Source organism: Typha latifolia, chromosome 1, assembly GCF_019914945.1.
Source record: "Typha latifolia isolate L0001 chromosome 1, TyphaL0001v2, whole genome shotgun sequence".
Classification (NCBI taxonomy): Eukaryota; Viridiplantae; Streptophyta; class Magnoliopsida; order Poales; family Typhaceae; genus Typha; species Typha latifolia.
Window position 1 is genome coordinate 5,712,098 of NC_133086.1, and position 21,688 is coordinate 5,733,785.

General features: G+C 35.4%; 2 protein-coding genes across 6 annotated transcripts; both read right to left on the reverse strand.

The window, feature by feature from the left end:
- Positions 1 to 132: 132 nt before the first annotated feature.
- LOC140801655 (putative pentatricopeptide repeat-containing protein At3g49142) lies at positions 133 to 1,236 on the reverse strand. The gene has a single exon (XM_073156877.1). It carries the CDS (start codon positions 1,234 to 1,236, stop codon positions 133 to 135), a length of 1,104 nt encoding a protein of 367 aa, XP_073012978.1.
- Positions 1,237 to 2,094: 858 nt separating this feature from the next.
- Positions 2,095 to 20,779, reverse strand: LOC140788118 (polycomb group protein EMF2B). Of its 5 annotated transcripts, none has more exons than XM_073137251.1 (22): positions 20,722 to 20,779; positions 18,182 to 18,419; positions 17,815 to 17,983; positions 17,653 to 17,708; positions 16,283 to 16,397; positions 16,027 to 16,186; positions 15,876 to 15,947; positions 14,543 to 14,679; positions 14,168 to 14,227; positions 13,975 to 14,093; positions 11,195 to 11,259; positions 8,802 to 8,854; positions 8,649 to 8,702; positions 8,505 to 8,564; positions 7,645 to 7,691; positions 7,314 to 7,516; positions 7,023 to 7,200; positions 6,826 to 6,874; positions 3,978 to 4,061; positions 3,628 to 3,707; positions 2,680 to 2,769; positions 2,095 to 2,501 (listed from the first exon to the last, which is right to left on the reverse strand). In XM_073137251.1, the coding sequence occupies exons 2-22, from the start codon at positions 18,214 to 18,216 to the stop codon at positions 2,378 to 2,380; spliced, it is 2,010 nt and encodes a 669-aa protein (XP_072993352.1). In that variant the 5' UTR covers positions 18,217 to 18,419; positions 20,722 to 20,779; the 3' UTR covers positions 2,095 to 2,377. The 5 variants fall into 5 exon arrangements, 4 of the variants coding, with proteins under 4 accessions (XP_072993352.1, XP_072993360.1, XP_072993367.1 ...); XM_073137259.1 differs by having other exon boundaries at positions 20,516 to 20,730; XM_073137266.1 differs by having other exon boundaries at positions 20,480 to 20,730.
- Positions 20,780 to 21,688: the final 909 nt, after the last annotated feature.

Consider the following 21,688-nt stretch of genomic DNA (forward strand, 5'->3'; position numbering starts at 1 on the left):
TTATCTGCAAGAAATATCTTCCATATTGGCAGATAATACAAAGGATAATCTTATACCAAGTGACAGAAATACTACTACAACCAACTGGCATGTGAAATAGATAAATATGATTGTTGGAATTATTGAGTTCATTTACTCCAACCTGCTAGATCCCACATGTTTCTCCAATTGCTTCTCTTTCATCACTTCTCTTAGTTTTCCTAACTCATCCCACATACCAACCCTGGCATACAAATTGGATAACTCAATGTAGATTCCCACATTACCAGGATCCAATTCAATAGCCTTCTCAGCAGCAAGCTTTCCAATATCAGCATTACCATGAAGCCTGCAAGCACTTAGCAAAGCACCCCACACGGTAACACTCAAGCCACTGCTCCCACAGCTACCTTTCTTCAACACCATCTCGTTGGCAAACTTCCATGCCCTCTCCAATTCCCCTGCCCTGCAAAGCATGTCAACAACACAGCCATAATGCTCAGACCCAAGAACAACTCTGTAATCAATCATAGCCAATTCAAAGTAGCGAAGACCTTTGACAAATTCGCCTGAGTGGCAACATGCTGAGAGAACTGCTAACACTGCGATCTCATCTGGCCTAGTTCCTTCAGCTAGCATCTCCTCATATGCTTTAATCACATCATCAAGACATCCATTCCGTCCATATGCATTAAGCATCGACGTCCACAAGATGATGTCTCCCTTCCTAACTGTGCTCCATGCTGACTCAAACACTAGCCTTGCCTTACCAGCAAGGCCGCACTTGCCATACATCTCAATCAGTGAGCTCAAGACGAACGCATCCTCACTCTCAATCTTACGAATTAGATACGCGTGCACTTGCATGCCAAAAGCAGCAGCAGGTAATTCAGCACAAATCCTTAATATAGCAGATATTGTGAACCCATCAGCATCCAAGCACAAGCCATGAATCTTCCGAACGAGTGATAATCCTTCCACCCAATGCCGGCTTTCGATATAGCCCATGAGGAGTGCATTTGCACATACAGTGTTCTTAAGGGGAATTTCATCAAACAATTGATGCGCGCCATAGACGTCACCCGATTTACCATATAAGTCGATCAAAGCACCACCAACGAAGATGCTCGACATCCATCCAGACTTAGAAGCGTATGCATGGATCTGCTTCCCCAAAAGGATGGATTTGGAGGAGGAGACAAGGGTGAGGGTTGTGCAGAGGGCGTAGGAGTCCAATGGGAGGGCGAGGTAGTGCATGAGGGAGAAGGTTTGGAAGGCGAGGGAACGGAAACCATGGCGAGAGAACAAAGCGAGGAGGTAATTAAAATGGACTGGACGGGAAAGGAAGAGATGGAGGTGATGGGTTTGATGATGGAGAAGGCCGGCTCGTAGAAGAAGAGAGTGGAGGATTTTGGCGGCTTTGAGCCCTTTTGTTAGTAGGATTTTGGGACGCTGGGCTCTCATTAATTATTCTCATTTCTCGACTGCCTCCCATAGTCTAAGTATATACTCGTACACCTTTTTTTTTCCTTCTCTTATATGTATACCTTAAGGATTTTGTCTAGATACTTACTTTTTCAATAAAATCTTAATGGTTATACATGCAAATAAGAGATTTTAGAAGGCTATAATTTTAATGTGTTGTTAATTTTATTTCTTATACGTTGTAAATTGATGATCTTGGATCCTCTAATTTTTGGGGGTTCATAGTAAATCTACTAAGGTCATTCTTAATTTTGTAGTGTTTTCTGTGCTTTAATATTTAGGCGAAATCCATGCCATCCCTTTATCCTCTGACATCGTCTCTGTGTCAAATTGTCTTGAATGTTAATAAACTGTTCTTTCCTACCTGATCTTAACACCACAATTAAAATATAAAAAAATGTCTACATGCATAAAAAGACACTATTCTGTTTAGTTTTGTATGGAGATCACTCGAAAGAATTTTTTGTTACTAAGATGTATGTCCCACATATAAAGTTTACTCAGCTGGACCATTGAAGTGCTGCTAAAACTGGGGAGAATTTTGCGAATATAGATTAGCAGGAGAGAAGTGGCATCAAGCAAAAATTGACCAACTGGCAAGTTCTAAGCAGTAAGAAGTATCCGTTTCACTTGAAGATCAAATAGATGTTTTATAATATTCACTTAATAAGAGATAAATGTAGCACATCCTTCAAAGAAGCTGCCTCCCTAATTTATAATACATTATGAACGCAAACAATGAGGACTTCTATGAAAGGAGGCAACTCAGCTGCTTATATTTCGCTTGAGAAGGAACATGTTACCTTCCTCAAAATGATAAAAAAAAGAAGAAGAAGAAGAAACAAATGCAAATTAGATGGCTTCATTTGCTAGGGCAGTTCCTCTTCCGTTGGCCCAAATAGTAAGTACTATGTCAGCTTTTCTTAGGATCTGAGATTTCGTTTTGAAATCTGTCAAGAATCAAGCCGCAATTGTTCATGGTGCGTGCATCTAAGAGACTATGATTCCAAAGTTTAATCATGAATAATCTCCAACACCTGCTCATGTCATAAAGAATGTCAGTATGTGAGAGCAAAATGAGGAAGTACATTATGCAAAACCGTTTATGTAGAACACTTGCAACCGAAGATGCTTGATATTTCAACTAACATAGTATGTGTTAGGGTACAGGTGCGCCTTTATAAAGAACAGATTCATTAAGATTGAACAGCCTACCATAATAGAGCAGGAGATTGCACAAGATCTTGCCCATGAAGCCTGGTAAATGCCTCACATGCCCATGGAATGTGGCCATCCGCGAGCACCCTGCAACATAATAGTTTGATTTTATTTCATGAAAATTTAATAATTGAATGGCAGAAATCACCAACTCAGTCAAACATAATTTTCATATATGTAAATTTTGTGACAAACTACGTCCATGTTGATCAATAAATTGTTTTTCTTGAGAAAAAAACAACAAAATGGTTGATCAATAAATTGATTTATCCAGAGAAAACAGAAAAATGGTGGTCTAAACAGACTGATGGTCCACAGTATCAGAAAGCCACTAGCTAAAATATTCCTGCAGAAGAAGTCGCAGATCTTAGTTAGCTAAAAATTATCCACATATCAAAGAGAGTCCTTATTGAGAATCGCTGCAAATGCCGGGAGGGAGAATAAATGAAACCAATCATTTGGAGGAGAGAGAAAAACATAAGGACTCTCCAATTCTGCATATATTCAACTTAAGACTTGCTAACGGACAGAAAGGTTACAGCATTTTTATATAAAAAAAATATAGGGCTGGCTTTAAGGATAGATTCCACAATTTACAACAATAACCTTGTACGAGTCTAAAAGAAAGCAATGAGACTGAATTCTGGATTTAAAGCTGTCAGTGGGACAATGCCCCCTAACCTCAGTGGGCCCCAAACCTAATCTTAGTGTGGTTCGGAACACAGCTAGATTATTAGGCGGAATATTCAACTTAAGACTTGAAAGTGGCTGTCTGTGTGTGTTTTCTGTGACACTGCTCAAGAGCATTAACACAACACAAACGAAATGAAATGAAGCAAAGAAAGATAGTAATAAAGAACCCTCAGAGTAAGTTAATCATCAATAATGTAGATTGTCAAAGCAAGAAAAAAATAGTGACATAAAATAAAGCAGATTGAGATGGACCTTTGCTTCCTCACAAAAGAATTCCAGAGATGCATAATCTGCTTCTCATCTTTTGCCACATCCACAAAATCATCAAGCATCTGAATCATGATAAAGATTAATTAGGATAAGTAGAATTTTTCTACATCACATGTAAGAGTATGAGATAAGCGCTTGGCGCCTTCACATAAAGAGAATGTTTCAAGTCAAATGGAAAGGCGGCACTTATGAATGACAGAAACAGTCAACCAAGAAACAAGGTGCAATGTTTAAGAAACACATAGGAGCTACGATACTTCCTTTCTTTTACTCTGTCGGGAAATTTAAAGAAATAAAAAAGAATGCAACACAAGGTGATAAAAATATCTTACCCTTCTATCTTCAAAATCAGCAATGTCATCATCAACTTCATCTTCACTATCCCGATCTGAAAAAACTTGTTCCAATGCCATCGGCTATAAACAGAACAAAGTCATTGATTGAACTGACTTATATTTATGTAAGTGTAATGAAAATGGGATTTCTCTAATTTTGTGAAGGAAGAATAGAAGGTTGGAAACGAAACTGATATATTTCATTAACTTCTAAAGCAAGAGCAGCAGAGCAAATTGACCTTTTAAATAAAGAAAAAAAGGAAAAAGAACAAACAAAACTTAAGCAAGAGTGCATATGCAACACTTTGATGAAAGAGCAAGAAATAATACAAATTACAAAATAGTTTATTAGCAATGAATTTATAGTACCACTGAGTCGTACCACTGCCTATATGTCTTGAGCCCTGACCTTCCAAAAATAGGATTTGAATCTCCTTTTAAGCCAGAAAGAGTTAATAACCTAACTATTTTTGTAAAAAGGCAAATTAATAAGTGTACATAATAAAGTTATTCAACTGTTGTTTCCTTCAATTTGGCAACCTTGCTATCCAACTTTTTGGTTAAGCCCAATTGTTAAACCATCTATGATCTCTACAAATGATTTTTAAGAAGAAATCATATTTGTTTTTTCCGGCAAGAAGAAACAAACTCACTAGGACACTTAAAAGAGTCATATTTGTTTTTATGCGTATCATTTCAATTAGCAGCGAAAATGGATTAGATAATGCTCAACTCACATCCGGATCCATATTTTAGTCCCAATATGGATATCAGACAAAAAATAAAATTTAAAAAATAGCCTAACTAAACGGATATAGATAATTTCAAATGCAGATTGGATAATTTTAAAACAAAGAATCAGATCTTAAATAGATATGGATCGAATTTTAAATGAATTATGACATTTCTTTGGGATACAATTAACACAAATTACTAAGTTTAAAAAATAATAACTTTTTGCATGTCAAATACATATAAAATTAGCAATATCAATCTTGAGAGTAATATCTATCAGTCCTAGGGGAGCATTTGAATATATTCGAAGAGACCTGACAAGCATCCAATTTCTGCAAGGCTTCCTACCAGTGAAATGACTGTAGCACTTTCATAAGCAGGCTGCATAAGCCTTGTATATGGACTCCAGTCAACCAAATGCATAACTACTAGAATGTATTTGAATTATATGATTAAATCGTTAAGTTAATCAAATGTCAAGGAACATCAAACTCAGTTGTTCAACAATCATGTATTATTTTTTCCAGCATATTCGGTATGTTTCTCTCTTCCTCCTTGTTCTACTTCTTCACTTCACATTCTAGCTCATTTGGTATCTTTTTCTCTCTTCCTCCTTGTTTGCACTTTGCACCGTTACTTCATGTCTCCTTTGCTCTACTTCTTCACTTCACGTTCTAGATTGTTTCAAGAATACTTGAAGCTAGACCAAATCAACATCAATCAGCAGGTTTTCCAAGTCATTGCTATTGGATCTGCTGTCCTTTGCTACCGCAGATAATTTAATGTGAAACTGGAATACGGCTGGAGTAATCGAGTCCAACTTGATGGACAAATAAAGAAGGTAAACATTCTCTTTGCTCAGGTAGAGCTCTCCTGAAGGCTGAAAACATGAAATCTAAACTTGAACATAATCTGTAAAATAATTTTAGACCTACATAACTTTTATCTTTTCCTTGGCTAAAAAACATTCCTACCTCCCTTGGACCTAATATAGGCTCGTCTTACCCTATTCCACAATCCATCCATATTAGACATCAAAGAAACTTAACTTTTATATATAATTCAAGGCTCTTTAAAGTTTCATACAAGCTGATCATTTCTTTGAGTATAGTAGTTTATTCAGTATTTAACTAATTATCTAGTTGCATGCAATTAAATTAGTTTGATAATTCTTTCAGGTTCTTCTGTTCTCCAAATAAAAGTTAGCAACATAGAGTGCATCAAAACAATAGAGATCCTTACCAAAGGGTAACAAAGATGAGACTTAACATACAACTGAGCAAATATATAATAAAGTTCCAAATCACAATAATGAGAGGCGATTTAGTGGAAGTTTATATCTTAATATGTACTTTAGCTTTCTTGTTTAATATGTTAACTTGTTGTCTCCTATTATCTGCCCCCCTCAATATCTTCTAAAAAAAGTAAAAAACAGTGAAAGATATGTGATCAAAAGTCAACTTCTATATAGTTCAAGCTATTACAACATATAGAGAAAAGTAAGCACGCTGAAGTCCATCACAGATGTTGCAATCCATACTTGCAACAAATAATAGCACTAATATCATAGATGACCGTGCTATGGCACGGCCCGTGCCACAAGAGAGGGAGAGAAAAAGATGAGGGAGACTAGTAGCGCTTCGTTGTCGTTGTCGTCGCCCATCGTGCCGGAGGTTGCCGATTGCGACGCGGATGCCCTAGCCTTTGCTAGTTCGAGGAAGAAGAAGACCCGAGTGGATCAGGTCATCGGATCAATTTTCGAGTAAAAACTTAAGTTAAGGATCCGCATCGCGATCGGGGACCTCCGGCACGATGGGCTACTGCGAGGTCAGCGGCGAACAACGGCGACGACTACGAAGAGTCTTCCGTGAAGCATTGCTAGGAGGGGTGCCGTGCGGCACCCCTCGTGCCACGTGCCGGCACGCCCCGTGCTAGTCAGCACGACCATCATTGACTGATATAGAAAATAAGAAAGGAGGACGTAGAAGTTCTCAAGTTGAATGATGCAAGGGATCAGGACTAGGGCAGACCATAAAACATACATCAACAACAACAATAAAAGAGAAGAAAATTAAGTGCAGATACTGAGAAGAATACAGTTGTTCATTACTTGAGCTCTGTGAGAGTGAAAGAATTGGCGCTTTTGAAGCAGTGCGCGGCTGTAAGATATAAATGAATCAATAAATCAAAAATCAGAAATTTATGGCATTCCAGATGCAGCTAATAAAATATTTTTAAGTACTACTAAAAACACAAGCACTTTATATGTTAAGTACATGCAAGAACTAGTAAAAGTTAGAAACCAACTTTCTGGGATCAGCTCGTTCAACAGATAGCTTCCGAGTCTTTGCAAATTGCAGCACAGTAGGAGGTACTAGATTTGTATCAGGTAATTGCTTGGAAGTTTGAACTGTAGCACCACAAGTACCACCGCTGTCAGGGCTAGAAGAGAGATCTTCAGTGCACTCCACACCCTGATGATGCTCTGAACAAAAGCTTGCATATTTATTTTCTCAAAAAGAAAATGAGTTTCACTAAATAATAACTTGAATTAAAAAAGATAAAAATGTGATTATGTAAATGGAGCTGGAAAAATACCATTAAATCCATTCAAATGTACTCTTTCTGTAGTATATGAAATAGGGCCATGAGAGGAGCATGTGCCATTTTCCTTTTGTAAATAATCGTCATCCAACCCTGGTCGGGCATCTTCAGGTGAATCTGATTCCAAAACTTGTGGATGTACATGATTTGCTGCCCGATTAATGTTTCTTAATCTTCTACGCCTTTTAAATTTTGAGCTGGAAGAACATTTTACACTGCAGTTAAAAATACTGTTGCCTAAACAAACGAAATACTTGCAGCCAGAAGACTCGATGAACAAAAAGACTTGCTAGAGTTATAAAAAATTAGAATAATGAAATAATACCAGTAATGAAAGGTTTGCAGTCGTGGATCAATTCCATCAATTATAACCTGAGAATAACTTGACAATTTAGAACGAAAATAGAAAATGACACACGAAACTCTGTAAGACAATAGCTCACCCAAACTTCTCAACAAAACTCTAGACGAACCAACTGAACACAAATTAGTACAAGTATAAAATAGAAATACAGCTGAAAGATCCTTGGAAAATATCAACGAAGAACAGTAGATTCATATCTCAGAATCGATAACCTCAATCAGACTCATAATCACTGCGACGCATATAAACTGAAAAACACAATAGCACATATAAACTTAAATTGTGTGGAGTGTGCTTTCATCATATGTGATAATCCAACTTGTTACTTCATCAATAAACCACAAAGAATAGGAGAAAGGTCAATTCTAGATAGCATTTAATTAGTGTTGTTAACTGCTTTATTATCTCCATAGATTGTCATTTTTTTTCTCTCAAAAGGACTAAACTTTGTAGATCAACATATACTGGACTTCTTTTTCTCTTTTTAGATAATTAAAGCTAAAAGCAGATTTTTACTGATATTGAAGATTTCCTGACCTGTGCCATGAGGTTTAGTTACACAACTGTTCTGTCTTGTGTGTAAGACTATCAAAAGCTTCCCTTAAAGAAAGATATATTCATAATATAAAATTATTTGGTCAGCTTGAAAATCTCAAACATAGATGACACTACTTAAGAACAGTTTGTTCACAACAGAAATGACAGTGTGTGCCAAAGACCAGTGTGCGGACTCATGCAGAATATTTACTTCAGAAAGCAATCAACATCCAAACTCTGACCAGTAATAATTATATTGTAGTCAAAAGTAATAGTAGAAAAACCTCAGACAACCGCATATCGGTCTTCATAGATATATTGACAGCTTGATACTCTTCAGTTACCTGCACCAAAAGCATGCACATTCTTAATTGAATGGGTCGTAACAATGTAAAAAATCTCAATGAAGATTCCAGAAGTTTACCAACCCAAAACTCAAAATTGAATAGGTCATGGGAGGACGTCAAGTGATATCTTAGACCCTATGAGTAATAAAAGTAGTACATCAAATATGAGGTAAATTTAGCAGTAATTGTCAACAGAAATTACGAAGAAAATTCAGCAGTAATGTTGAAAACTACCTTAAAGCTTGCACACTGCACCAAGCAAAAAGGGCAGGAGAAGTCCTCCGTAACTGCTTAGGAGAAGACCAATGCATTAAAAATGAAAGGTTTATTGGAAGGAAGTACTTACTACCGAATGATATCAAAATGACATCACAAAAAACTCTTGCCAAATATCCCTTATTGACTGTCCTTAGGAATATATAAAATGAATACCTAGCATACATCAAATAGATAGAATATAAAGCACCATATCTCATACTGATCTGATTTAATCTAATTGCAAAACCGTACTTTACTTTATGCATGCATGTCAGAATGTGACAAACTCATCTAACTGTGTTTAAAATGAAAAAAAAAATCATTAGTTGGTGGGGACACTACTTTTTGCCACGTTTATTCTCGTAAGTACAAAAGGGCTGCACCCGTGGCACTTTGGCTTAACGAGGGTTGTAACTAGTCACCTTCTAGGGCTATTTTTTAATCTTGTCTTTTAGTCATCTTCTAGGGCTATTTTCGTCTTTTATCTTTTACTTTATTTGGCCTATATAAAGGCTTGTAATCATCTTTTATGGGTTAATGAATATTTGGAGAGCTTTTGCCTATTGAGTGTTTGTTGGTGGATTCCAACGTCGGTGGATTCCGACACCCCGATTGGTGGATTCCTCGAGTTTGATTATTTCTCCCTACTTTTTCTTCTCAACTCTACAATCAAGATGTTGTTCTGCATCAGCTTTGGTATCAGAGCGTATCGTTTCCTAGTTTATAGACGCTCCACTGCTTGGATTCTACGCAGCGCCTCATCTTTTCTTCGTCAGATCAATCGCTCCACAAACACCAGATCGCTACGAGATTCGTCGCTCGATAACATTAGGATTCGGATCCAAGTTACACGAGGAGATCACTCTCCCGGGGTGGAAGATCATGTTATGATTCGTCTCAGACCCGAACGATTCCCTTCGGGAGCTATTCGGAAGTTGCATACCTGTAGTGCAGGACCTTTCCAAGTTCTGAAACGTGTTGGTGTTAATGCTTATGTTATTAATATTCTCCCTGATTATGGCATTAGTTGTACTTTTAATATTGAGGATCTAGCAGCCTACCATCCACCTATGCACATCCCCACCGAACCCTATGCTACATCTACTACCCTTCCAGACATCCCTACTGTGCCACCTACCACTTCTCCGTTCCCATCCACATCACAAAAAAAGATAGACGCTATTTTAGATGATCAAATAACATCTACTGCAGAAGGAGGGGTTCACTGTTTTCTCGTTCGATGGCACGGGCGACCAGAGTCTGATTGTACGTGGGTCACTCACGAGGAGTTACAGCAACTTGACCTTGACATTTTGGAGTACTATCAGAGCCATTAGACTGGGTCGAGTTTCTTCCACCCCGGAAGAGTTGGTGGGGACACCACTTTTTGCCACGTTTATTCTCGTAAGCACAAAAGGGCTGCATCCGTGGCCCTTTAGCTTAACGAGGGTTGTGACTAGTCATCTTCTCGGGCTATTTTCGTCTTTTATTTTTTACTTTATTTGGCCTATATAAAGGTTTGTAATCATCTTTTATGGGTTAATGAATATTTGGAGAGCTTTTACCTATTAAGTATTTGTTGGTAGATTCCAACGTCGGTGGATTTTGACACCTCGATTGGTGGATTCCTCGGGTTTGATTATTTCTCCCTACTTTTTCTTCTCAACTCTACAATCAAGATGTTGTTATGCATCAGAATCATTGTCCTTTTCCAGAAGTAGACTCTTGAAGGATGAAAGGGCAACGTAATATCAACAAATTTGGAATAACATAATTAGATATAAACTTATAGAAATGAAGATAAAAATATATCAATATCATATCATGCAAAATTGCACAATAGCCATATATTTATGGGTAAGCAAGCAGAATATTGTTCATTTAAGCTTTAAACTTCTACATGTATTGGTTATGCACTAGCCAAAAAGAGACTTACATAGTTAAGTCACTCTTGATGTGCCTCAGAGATATTTAAATTTCCTGTATAATGTTTATATGCTTACCAATTAATTATTTTATAATCTGCAAAAAGCTTCACCATGTTACAGCACAGAGCTATAGGACTATCCTGGAAGAACTGAACTGATACATATAAATGAGCAGTTAACCCCGTATCACTGAACATGAAGCCACAACATCTAAACGGATCTTAAGTGTTGTTAACTAGTCGCCACATTAATCCGTATCATAAACAGCAGGCAAAAAATTTGGTGAGTCAGATAAACTGCTAGTGAGGAAAAGCATGTCACTCACAATATATGATGTATACCAACCCGTTCACTATTTACATTTCCTGCACCTACATTTTCATCCTTTGGCTTGACTTTTAATATATTAAAATATAAGGGAGAGAGGCCATGAGAAATCACCTTCGGTCTTCTGCAGCGTATTGTTGTAGTATCTATAGTTGAAAAGTACATTCCCAGCTCTCAATCTGGATAGCAGAAGCAAAATAATCACAACAGCTACTGAGCTAACTAAAAAACGTGATAACTTAAAAAGTAGCTATAGGAGAAGATCTGAGAAGAAGAAAAAGAAAAAAAAAAAAAAGAAGAAGAGATTTTCATGAGTTTAGAATATAAAAAGATCCAAAACCATGGTCTCTAATAGACCAAGCTTTTTTTGTAATTGGTGAGCTATCCTAGTATTAGAGCAGTTCCTGCGTTCAAATCTTCATTGAGATTTGTTATTGGGACCCATTCAATTGACATAGCAACCCATGCATGATGCCAGCAGAGATGAGGGTGATTTAGTTTATCAATTTGAGTGACTGGGATCAGTTTTAACAATTTAACCTAATTTTCCAGTTGGACCTAATTAACCAGATTTGCAAAAATCAAAATAAATTTGCAACCATACAACTCATATGTCAATGATAAGCATGGTAGGTCCTCCATGAAAAGTGTACATAATTATTCGTCTTAAAAACATACTTTGGAGTATCAATTGATTGGATCATTGCTGGAAGGACTTGTGGAAATCTTAAACTCGCTCCTAGAGCTAAATTATTGATTTGGAATATTTGGTAAACTGGCTGCCTATGAAGATTATCTTCATTCACTAGGCAGTGGTCCTAGATACTGCCCAATCTGTAACGAGCCTTGTTTGAGTTTGTATCAAGTGACTGTACCGCAGGAAGCATCTCTGTACTTATTAGCTAATATTTCAATTACTTATGGAGAAACTATAATGACACTCTTTCCAATAACATTATGCGTCTAACAACTCACTTATTTTCAAACTGATCCATTATCTATTATTTGATTTACTATTCCTTTATATTGGAATGATTCAATAGTCAAATATGTTGGCAATTTCTTGTGGGCAGATGAAGCAATAGAATTTTGAATTAGACCTTTTGATCCTTGGTAGTTAGTAATAATATCAACTTGTCTAGCCAGTTATCAAGCTATGTCAACCCAAGAAATTTTTTTCTAGAAAATTCATTTCTTTCACTGATGGCTACTGTCAAAACCACTACTAGCTTAAATCTCCCATCCATGGGAATCCCTCAATGGGAGGATCTCAGTTTGGTGTGTCAGAATCACAAGCCAATTATTTTGCAGGTGCTTTCTCACTACTAACAAATAACATACTCAAGGTAGAAGCTTGTGCCATAAAGATGGTTATTGATGAAGAAATTGCAATGTTTTGGCAAATGAGATTGAGAGTAATTCGAACATCATGATTAGCTACACTGATGATCATGTCGATGTACACTGGCAAATTATGAGATGATGGTATCTTGTTTTCCCAAAATTTATTTTCGTCCTTTTACTTTACTCATTCATATACGTTAGAGTTAATAGAGTGAACTATTAGTCGGGGCTATTCTCAATGGGACAGATCAGGTAGTTTCACAGAGGCAGTCTTGTAATAGCTGATGCCATTCATTCTGTTATCAAAATAAATTTACATATAGCTCCTACAAATTCCTAATTTCCTATTATTGCAGATCATAATTATGAGAATTTCAAAGAAACTATTATCGATCATGACATTAAAACCTTTTTCCTGGTTTAATGTGGATAGATAAGAAATTATACTCTAATATAGCATAAACTTGAAATGTATAAACTATAAACAGAACATAAAGGCCATTCTGATTGCAATATTGTATAATTTGACTCTTACTATCTTTTATAAAATAATATGGAGTACTGATTATATGTTATGTAGTGCAGGTAAAGATTATGTGTTATCCGTCACATGCATAGCATGTACTATATTATAAGAATGTTGTATGGACATGATTGCACACGACATTAGATGTAAAACTTCACCAAAAAATCTAACTCTACATTCACTTCAGGAATAACTTTTTTCTTATTCTAAAACACAATTCTTTATTCCAGAATAATAATTAAACATCATAATAACTCTATTATAGAATATAAATATTACTTATCAATATTACATCTTATACCATATTAACTCGATTACTAATTTACCCTTGACATCTATCCCATCAACCTACTTTATATCAAATCAAAAAGTATTTATAATACTTTCATAAAAAAGAAAACATATTTTTCTCATATTTTTCTTCACTTTATATCACATCAAAGATAATTATTACACTCTTATTTCAGAATATAAATGAACATAAAAATAGTTATTTATATAATAAAGAATACCTATTATAGAATTGATATTATTTCTAAAGCAAACGAGTCTTAAAAATCTGATACATGTCAACAATTTCAGACTTAGAAAGAACAAACATTAAGGCATAAGGCTTTGTTGGTGCTATAGATTATATTGCTCAAAACAATCATTTTGCTTGTTTCCCTCTTTTATAAGAAACAAGCTAGCAGTTACACAAATTTAATTGGAATCCAATAATAAATAGGTATTCATGTAAGTTCACCAAATTGCTTTAGCTTAATAATGAACATGCAGAAAAACAAAAGGGGAAAAATAAAAGGTTGAAAGTTGAAAAATCACATTGTTCTTTTTGACTACACATGGGTACAATGAATTATGCGTTACCCAAGTGCTCTACACTGAGACAGATACAATTTACAAAGAAGAAATTAATCAAAAGGGTATGCAATAACAAAATTTTGCAACCAACAAATCAAAGAAACAAAGAATGACAAAATGTGAAAATAATAGAGAATAAGAGAACTGATAGATAGAGCATTACCGCATGATATGGGGTAATGATGATGTAGGAACATCATCATATGAGAAGGAATCATAAGGTGATTTGTCTCTTGCACCAGCCTCTTGAGCACATATACTCACTTGCAGTTGATATGAACCCTTCATTGATGGAAATTCAACAATCATTACAGTTGTAAATATAATATAAACATTCAGGTAAAAGGTCAACTCACCATTGAATCCAGAGTAAGTGGATGAAATACTAAGCAGTTGTTCTGATCCAGAAATTTAGGCTGCAATTGTGTTAAAACAGGTTATGGAAAAATCTAGCAGATAAATACTACAGATCATTGGAAAGAGAAAAATTTACAAAAAGTATAACTGATGATCGATAGACAATAAGTAATCAAGGTAGTGGTGAGCTCGTGGCTGCCATAAACTTAAAAAATAATGAACACTAAAGTGGTGACAAATGAATAATTCATCTTTGCCACGTGTGCTCGTGTATTTCTTTTCTCTTTGACTGTGCTATTTGCATCTGAGCAAGAAGGTGCATTGTGTGGGAACTGGGAACATACTGCTAGTCAGGCACTTCTCCAATGGCATACCTCCAAAAACCTTGGCTGCATATTAATAGTTGAAATCATCTCCGCTCTATGTCCCAAACTCAATGTCACACAGTTTTGCAGCGAAGAACAAAGTGAATCAATCGGTATTTTTCCGCAGAGGTACTTTCCTTCAAGTTCTAGCAGAAAGTTGGAAATATCAATAGACCATATTAGAATGACATACAAGACTTTTGGTCATCAAGACTGCAAACTTTCCTTCAAGCATTACTAGCAGAAATAGGCCACTTAATGTTAGCCATTATAAGTGCATATACTAACATCATCCAAAATTAACACAGATATACTCTGTATCTGTTATTATAATTTATATAAGTTAACATAAGATGTAAACGGCAATTTAAGTAAACAAAAAATCAAGTAACTGGAATTAGAAAAAAAAAAAAAGCAAGATAGAGAACAACAGAAGTAGATAGATGAACCAGTATGCATCATATCACACATTAAAAGATGTGCACTCAAAAAAGCTATTGCTGCAGTAAATCCTTAAGGTGAATACTGTTAGTCTATTATAGCCTATTACTATATAAATATAATAGACTAGTAGACTATTATTATAGAATAATAATAGTTTACTACTAGTAAATACTTAAGGTGAAAACTATTAGTCTATTCGTATGCATGTGTTGTTGCTATTAGACTTGGTATTGATTCTCATAGTTAAAAGTCAACAGCATAGAAGATAAGGATACACAGATGTGTTCAATCTGTCAAATCCATGCAATCTACTATAATGGTATTATTTCTAATTTTCTATTCAAGCAGCATGGAGCTATTTTGCCATTAAATCTCATTTTTATCTTTTGGATTCTTGCTGAAAACCCAAGGGCATGAACTAAGTGGATTAGTGAGTGAAAAATCTCCATGACTTCAATTTTGGGTAATGATATTAACAGAAAACTAATTGATGTGCACTTCGCAACTTATACAAGATGAAAGTAATAACTCTATAAAGCATTATACATGTTGGTGTAGTTCAACTGAATAAATTCAGAAAAAATACACAAAACACTGCAATAGAACAATGCGGATAGAACGGCTGACAAGAGACAACTGAATGTCTGTAAGCCCTCATTTATCCACTTCATCTTTGTCATTTCCTTTCATCTTCATGGCATGTAAACTAATAGTAATAATTCGTCAACCGATAGAGAAAACAAGAGATAGCACAGTGGTAATTTCAGATACAACGAATACATTATATATGCCAACTTTTCAGATTCAAAGAACAATCATTCACAGTAAGTACAATGATAGCTCTTACAAAAATGTCACTATTAATCTTAATTGACAATAACTGTAGATATAGCCTTACTTGGAGAAGAAGTGAGTTGGATAGTGTTGTCATCTGGTCGGTCATTTTCAGTGAAAGCTTCTTTCATTTCCCCTTTGAGAAATCCAAAGACAAATCAAATATGATTGCTAATATGTAAAGTCAAGTAAAAGCATATATTCTGTGTCAGTACCACTGCTGAGGAGGATAATGTTAAGATGGCTGATGCGGCCATCAGCTGCCAATTTCTTAATCTCAGGAATAACAAAATTGGCTTCTGTTTGATCTTTCTTCCCAAATTCACTGAAAGAATTTAGCAAATAGGCCCGACTAAGCCTATATACTGAAGAATGCTGCTTGAGAAACCAACAAAGGAGAGTGAATAAGCTATGTTATTCTATACGTAGTGCACAAAAATTTATATGCAGCATTATATCAGACACTTTTACCTCTCCAATGGTGACATTAGAAACAGGTTGGCCCAACAGTACATACAGAGGAAACACATTTCGAGGCTGCAGTTCAGCATTGATGTTCCCGGAAAGCGATACAGTTATTTGAATTCTACAGCATGGACAAGATTTATCTTGTTAGATTCTAACAAAAACTAAGATCTTATATTTCAGCCTATTTTATCTCCTTAAAAATTCAGAAAAACAAGAAAACTTCCTAACAACCCTGAGAACAGTAAATGGAAAAAGAAGCCAGAAACTCAGAGAAGCGAACACAGAAGAGGAAAAGTTTCTAATGATATCATGTAGCATGCTGTCAAACTGACTTTAGTTGCATGAAGTTAGGTCAACAAAGGCTCGAGGCCTTCTTATCCATGTTCATTGTACATGGGCCGTACAAAATGACATTGACCTAAAAAGGTATAGGAAGTAGAAACAAACTTAAAATTACTTTTATAAAACATCACAACTAATAATAAATATAGTACTTGTATATCTGATATTCAAACTCTAATTCAAGAATAACTGAACCACAATAAAGCAAATTGAACAATCTTTGACAAAAGATTGACACACTTGAAAGCTAATAAGAAAGGTAGAATACACATTGAGTCTCATCATTGCACACTTCTTTGGAGCCTAATTCAAGCAAACTTCTTCTTTATTTACTATAATCTTCATGACCACTATTTCTCATTGACATCATTCAGTCAACCACTTAAGTATTATACCCAAAAATTGATTGAATAACATGTAAAAGAGAATATAAAAAAAATATGTGGATTACTTAGCATTTTGAGAAGTCACTAGGAGTCCAAAAGCTTCAAACACCATCAATAACCGTTTAGGGTTTTAGGTATAGGGTAAAAAATTTGCAAATTTCTGTTTCATAAAGATTAAGCTTCTCACATACCACAACAAACAGAAACATTAGCTCTAACAAAATAGGACTTTTATAAATTCAGCAAGTGTAAACGAGAAATCATGTAAGTATCATATTCTTTGGACACAAATAAGAATAAATGGTCATTGAAGCACATGTTCAGCCAGTATAAAACAACTTTTTCAGTTACAAGAGAGTATAGTCTTTTTAAGAGAAAATTTTCACACTGAAACTAGTGATAATAAAAAAAGCCACATGAAGAATCAAGGTAGACATGGTTCATGAACCCTATAGTGAACCAGATATTGAAAAGCTGCAAGAAGCAACCATAAATAAATAAAAGCCTAAAGTTAATAATTGCTTGTGTTTCAGGGGAACATATAACAATTTATACAGCACGAGATAAATAATAATAAAAAAAGGAATGACGTGAAAGATCAAATAAACACCTAAAAAGGTAAGTAACTATAAATATGACAGATACCTCTTTTTGCGCTTTGCCTGGATCTTGTATTGTAAGCATCTCTGAAGAAATGATGGCTGCAGTAGAAAGAATAAATTGTTGACACCCTGAATTTATCTTCCATATCGGATTGCAATAAAATCGAAACTGAAAAGGCAGAATATGATAAACAAGAGAACTTACATTTCGGATCGCTCGACGTTGAAGAATATTGTACAGTTCAACGGGTTTGCAATATGCAGAAAAACTTTCTTCAGCTGCCAGTTGCTCATCAGCTGTCAGACGAATCCTAGACTGCTGACGGCACATTTGATTGACAGCCCTAGAATGGCTACAGCTGCAACCAAGATCCCTACACATGAAAGATGGTTCCGTTTACGACCACAAATAAACAATTGCCAGCAAAAATTGTTGAAAGTGAAAAATAAAAATAAAAATAAAATAGAAGAAAGATGAACCACAAAAAAGTGTGGTGACAGGATAGTACAACCTACTTGGCCAGACAAAATTTTGCACAACAACATAAAGGAACAAGATGTGACAAACATACGTGTCTTCACGAACTGCCAAAGGTAAGCCTGGCATGCTGGATTGGAAGTGCTGAAAGATATATTTTCATAGGACACCAAGCCTACTTGAATACGTCGAGGGATCATCCACCTGAGATCTCCAATTACCTACTCCCCGGCCACCGATGAATCATCCACTAAGCCTACTTGAATACGTAGTACTTACGGTTCTTATGATTTTGTAAGGAGTGACTAGGGTTTAACAAATGCCTTCTTTCTCTGCAGTATGCAAGAAATATGCAAATTCACAATATAGAAGGTAAAGATAACTGATAATTGATGAATAAAGGATATCCACTTGATAATTAAATAAAATATTTGATAATTAACATGCAATACAGACAACTTGATGTCTAATAAGATCTAGCGGACTGCAAAATATAGCTACAAGGAAAAACTCTATTATAAGCATCATTATCATAACCGGATTGAACTGGGTGGTCGTACCGGTGAATAGACCACTAAACCAGTTCGATTTTGTTATTAGACCAATAAACAATCGACCCGATAAAAACCGACAAACCAAGCGGTTGAACCAATGACCCGTGCAACTCGGCTGTTCTTGGGCGAACCAGCCGGGTTAAGTATTTTTGCAAATTATCCAATGATCCTTAATATTTAACTATTTTGTTCTATATTTAATGGTATTTTAGTCCTAAACTTTTAAAATATTTAATTTATAATATGCTTGTGTTATAAAATAGTTTTTTTGCACATATACTCTCAAAAAGGAACTTATATACTTATATATCCCTATAAAGTTCATGTATATTGCTTAAAATACAAAGTTTTTGCATGTACACTTTTTAAAATTCTTAAATTTTTGCATAAATACTATTTGGAGTAAACTTCTTTTAAAATTTGAATAATCTAAATGTAAAAGGATAAAAATATCATTATTTTAGTTTTCAAGTATTTCTCTCTTCGATAGTTGCATTTTTATTTTTTTCTATTAGATGAATTGATTTAAAAATATATATAAAAATATATATTTTAAGGGATATATATACAATGATACTACTTTTGTAGATATTTTTTTATTTTTAGAATTATATATAACTATATATATATTATTTAAATATTTTTAGAAAACTAGCAATCCAATCGAGTAAACCACCGGTTGAACCAATAACCCAGTGACCCGACCTCTGATCGGGTCAATATCTAGTCTGGTTCTAATAACTATAATTATGAGCATCAAAATAGCCTAGCATGTCCACTCTAAAAGAAAGAGATGATTCATGGCCCAAGGGCCAGTATCATTATTGTACATTACTAATCAAACAGGATCGACAGGATCAACTTAGTCTAAAAGAAAGAGATGATTCATGGCCCAAGGGCCAGTATCATTAGCAATTTTTTCCACAATCTTCTTATTTACATAATTTTACTTCACTAATTCTTTCTCAGAGTAGTAACATGTTCAGTGTCGTCAAAGAGTATAGCAAAGACAGTATGAAGACGACACAAACAAAGCCTTAAAATTTTGCAACTATATAGCAGCAGCAATCAGGCCTTCAGTTTCAACTTTCACTTTTTAAGATTGACCTTGACCATATGAACTGTTTTACTCCATTCAACTTGTTAAGGCAAGATTCTGACAATACACATGTTATCAAATACACATATTATCCTATCACCTCTTACTACTGCTTTCAACATAAGTATTCCATTTTCTCTCTCTCCAAGAATTTTCAATTTGAAAAGTGTGACTTCCAATTAAAGTGATGTATGTGGTCTCAATAAATAGAAAAGCTGCATCTATAGGACCAATATCGAAGAACTCCAAAACAACTATAGCGATCATTAAGGGAACGTACTGTCCTGCTATACAACAAGCATGACCTAGCAAGCCGACTAAGGTCAGAGATGAACACATATGGTTACGGAAATGCAGCTTAAAATATTGAAAGAAAGAAAGGAAAAAAAAATCTCAGACCAGTAAAGGAAAATGATAAAAGGGATAACCTTGGGAGGCCTAAAGCAGGTAGCCACAAAGCACAAAGCTAACAATACGTCAACCTACTTAACGGTTCTTCCTATGAGTGAACAAAATTCTACAAAATAAACTAACTTCGTAACAAGATCTAGAAGTACCAGCTCATTAAGACTAACATCACTTCCCAAACAGGATCGACTTAGTCTAAATTTCTCCAAAACCAAAATTTCTTCACCAAATTCTACCAAACGTCATGGACCCAGCAAACGATTTCCTTCCAAGATCCAATTTTTACCCAAAACCAAGAGCATACCAGCTCAGGAAAGCAAGATCGACGTACGTACAAGACGAGCCGATGAATTCACCGAACCGATACCTCACCGATAAAACGAATAAATCCCCGAAGATCCAAAGGATACGATACAAAAGGTGCGAGATCTAGACGTAGCGAATGATTCCTCAGCACAAAAAAAAATTCAGCTCCTCTCCTCCAAGACCAGCGTAAAGACTCAATTTTTATCCAAAATTTGGTGGAGAAAATTACGGGGGGGGGGGGGGATAGAGAGAGAGAGACGCAGATACCTGTGCCCTAGTTCCTGGTTCGCTTCGGCTGGGTCCGTACGGGCACGAAGCGACTCCCGTAACTAATGGCAGCGCTTTAAAAGTTAAAACCCGCATCTGGACTCCGACCCGTTTGAGCCACTGGGCCCACGGGCTCGGGCCCAGCTTTATTCGCAGATAACCTTGGAGTCCGACGAGGATAAGCTCGGATAAACTAATAAATATCGTTCTGTTTTATTCAAATCACAAATGGGAGGGAGGGGTTCGGATAAGCCCGTGCTATTTTAATTAATTAATTAATTTCTCGGATTCATCTCTATGATTTTATCTCATAAAATTGGAGCGTAATTCTTTTTCACAACAACAAAAATATATATATATATATCCTTATAACTTATGAAGTTAACTTGGTTTTACATACCATACAATTTTCTCCCTGGGTTTAAAGTTAATACCCAATTATGGATCTCCCAAGATGAAATCTAAGGACAATTATTATAAAGGTGCTAACCATACGAATCTCTTTATATTGAAATGGGTAGGAATAAGGTACTGCTTCTACAAAGTTGCAAGAAATGCTAAGATTTCTATAATAACAAAAGTACCCACCCCTGCATGTATTTGTTAAAGTGGATAAAATTTTATTTAAAAATAAATAAAGCTTGAGCATAGATTTTTTATTTTTGGAGATAAAAAGTTGGTAAAGGAATTCATTTATAAACTGCATTATAGAAATATTCAAAAGATGGATCAATCCAATTTGTATAAAATTTATTTTAAAAATTAAGACCGATAAAATTACGAGCAATTGAGATCAAAAGAGAGTCTTATTAACTATCTATCTCGAGGTAGGGCAATCAAGCATGAGTATAGTTATCATTTTACTTATAACTAAAAGAAATTGTCTTAGCATCATATCTGAGTGCAAAAGACAACTCAAATCAACTAATTGATTATAAACTTTTGAACCTACAAGGCATTTGCACCC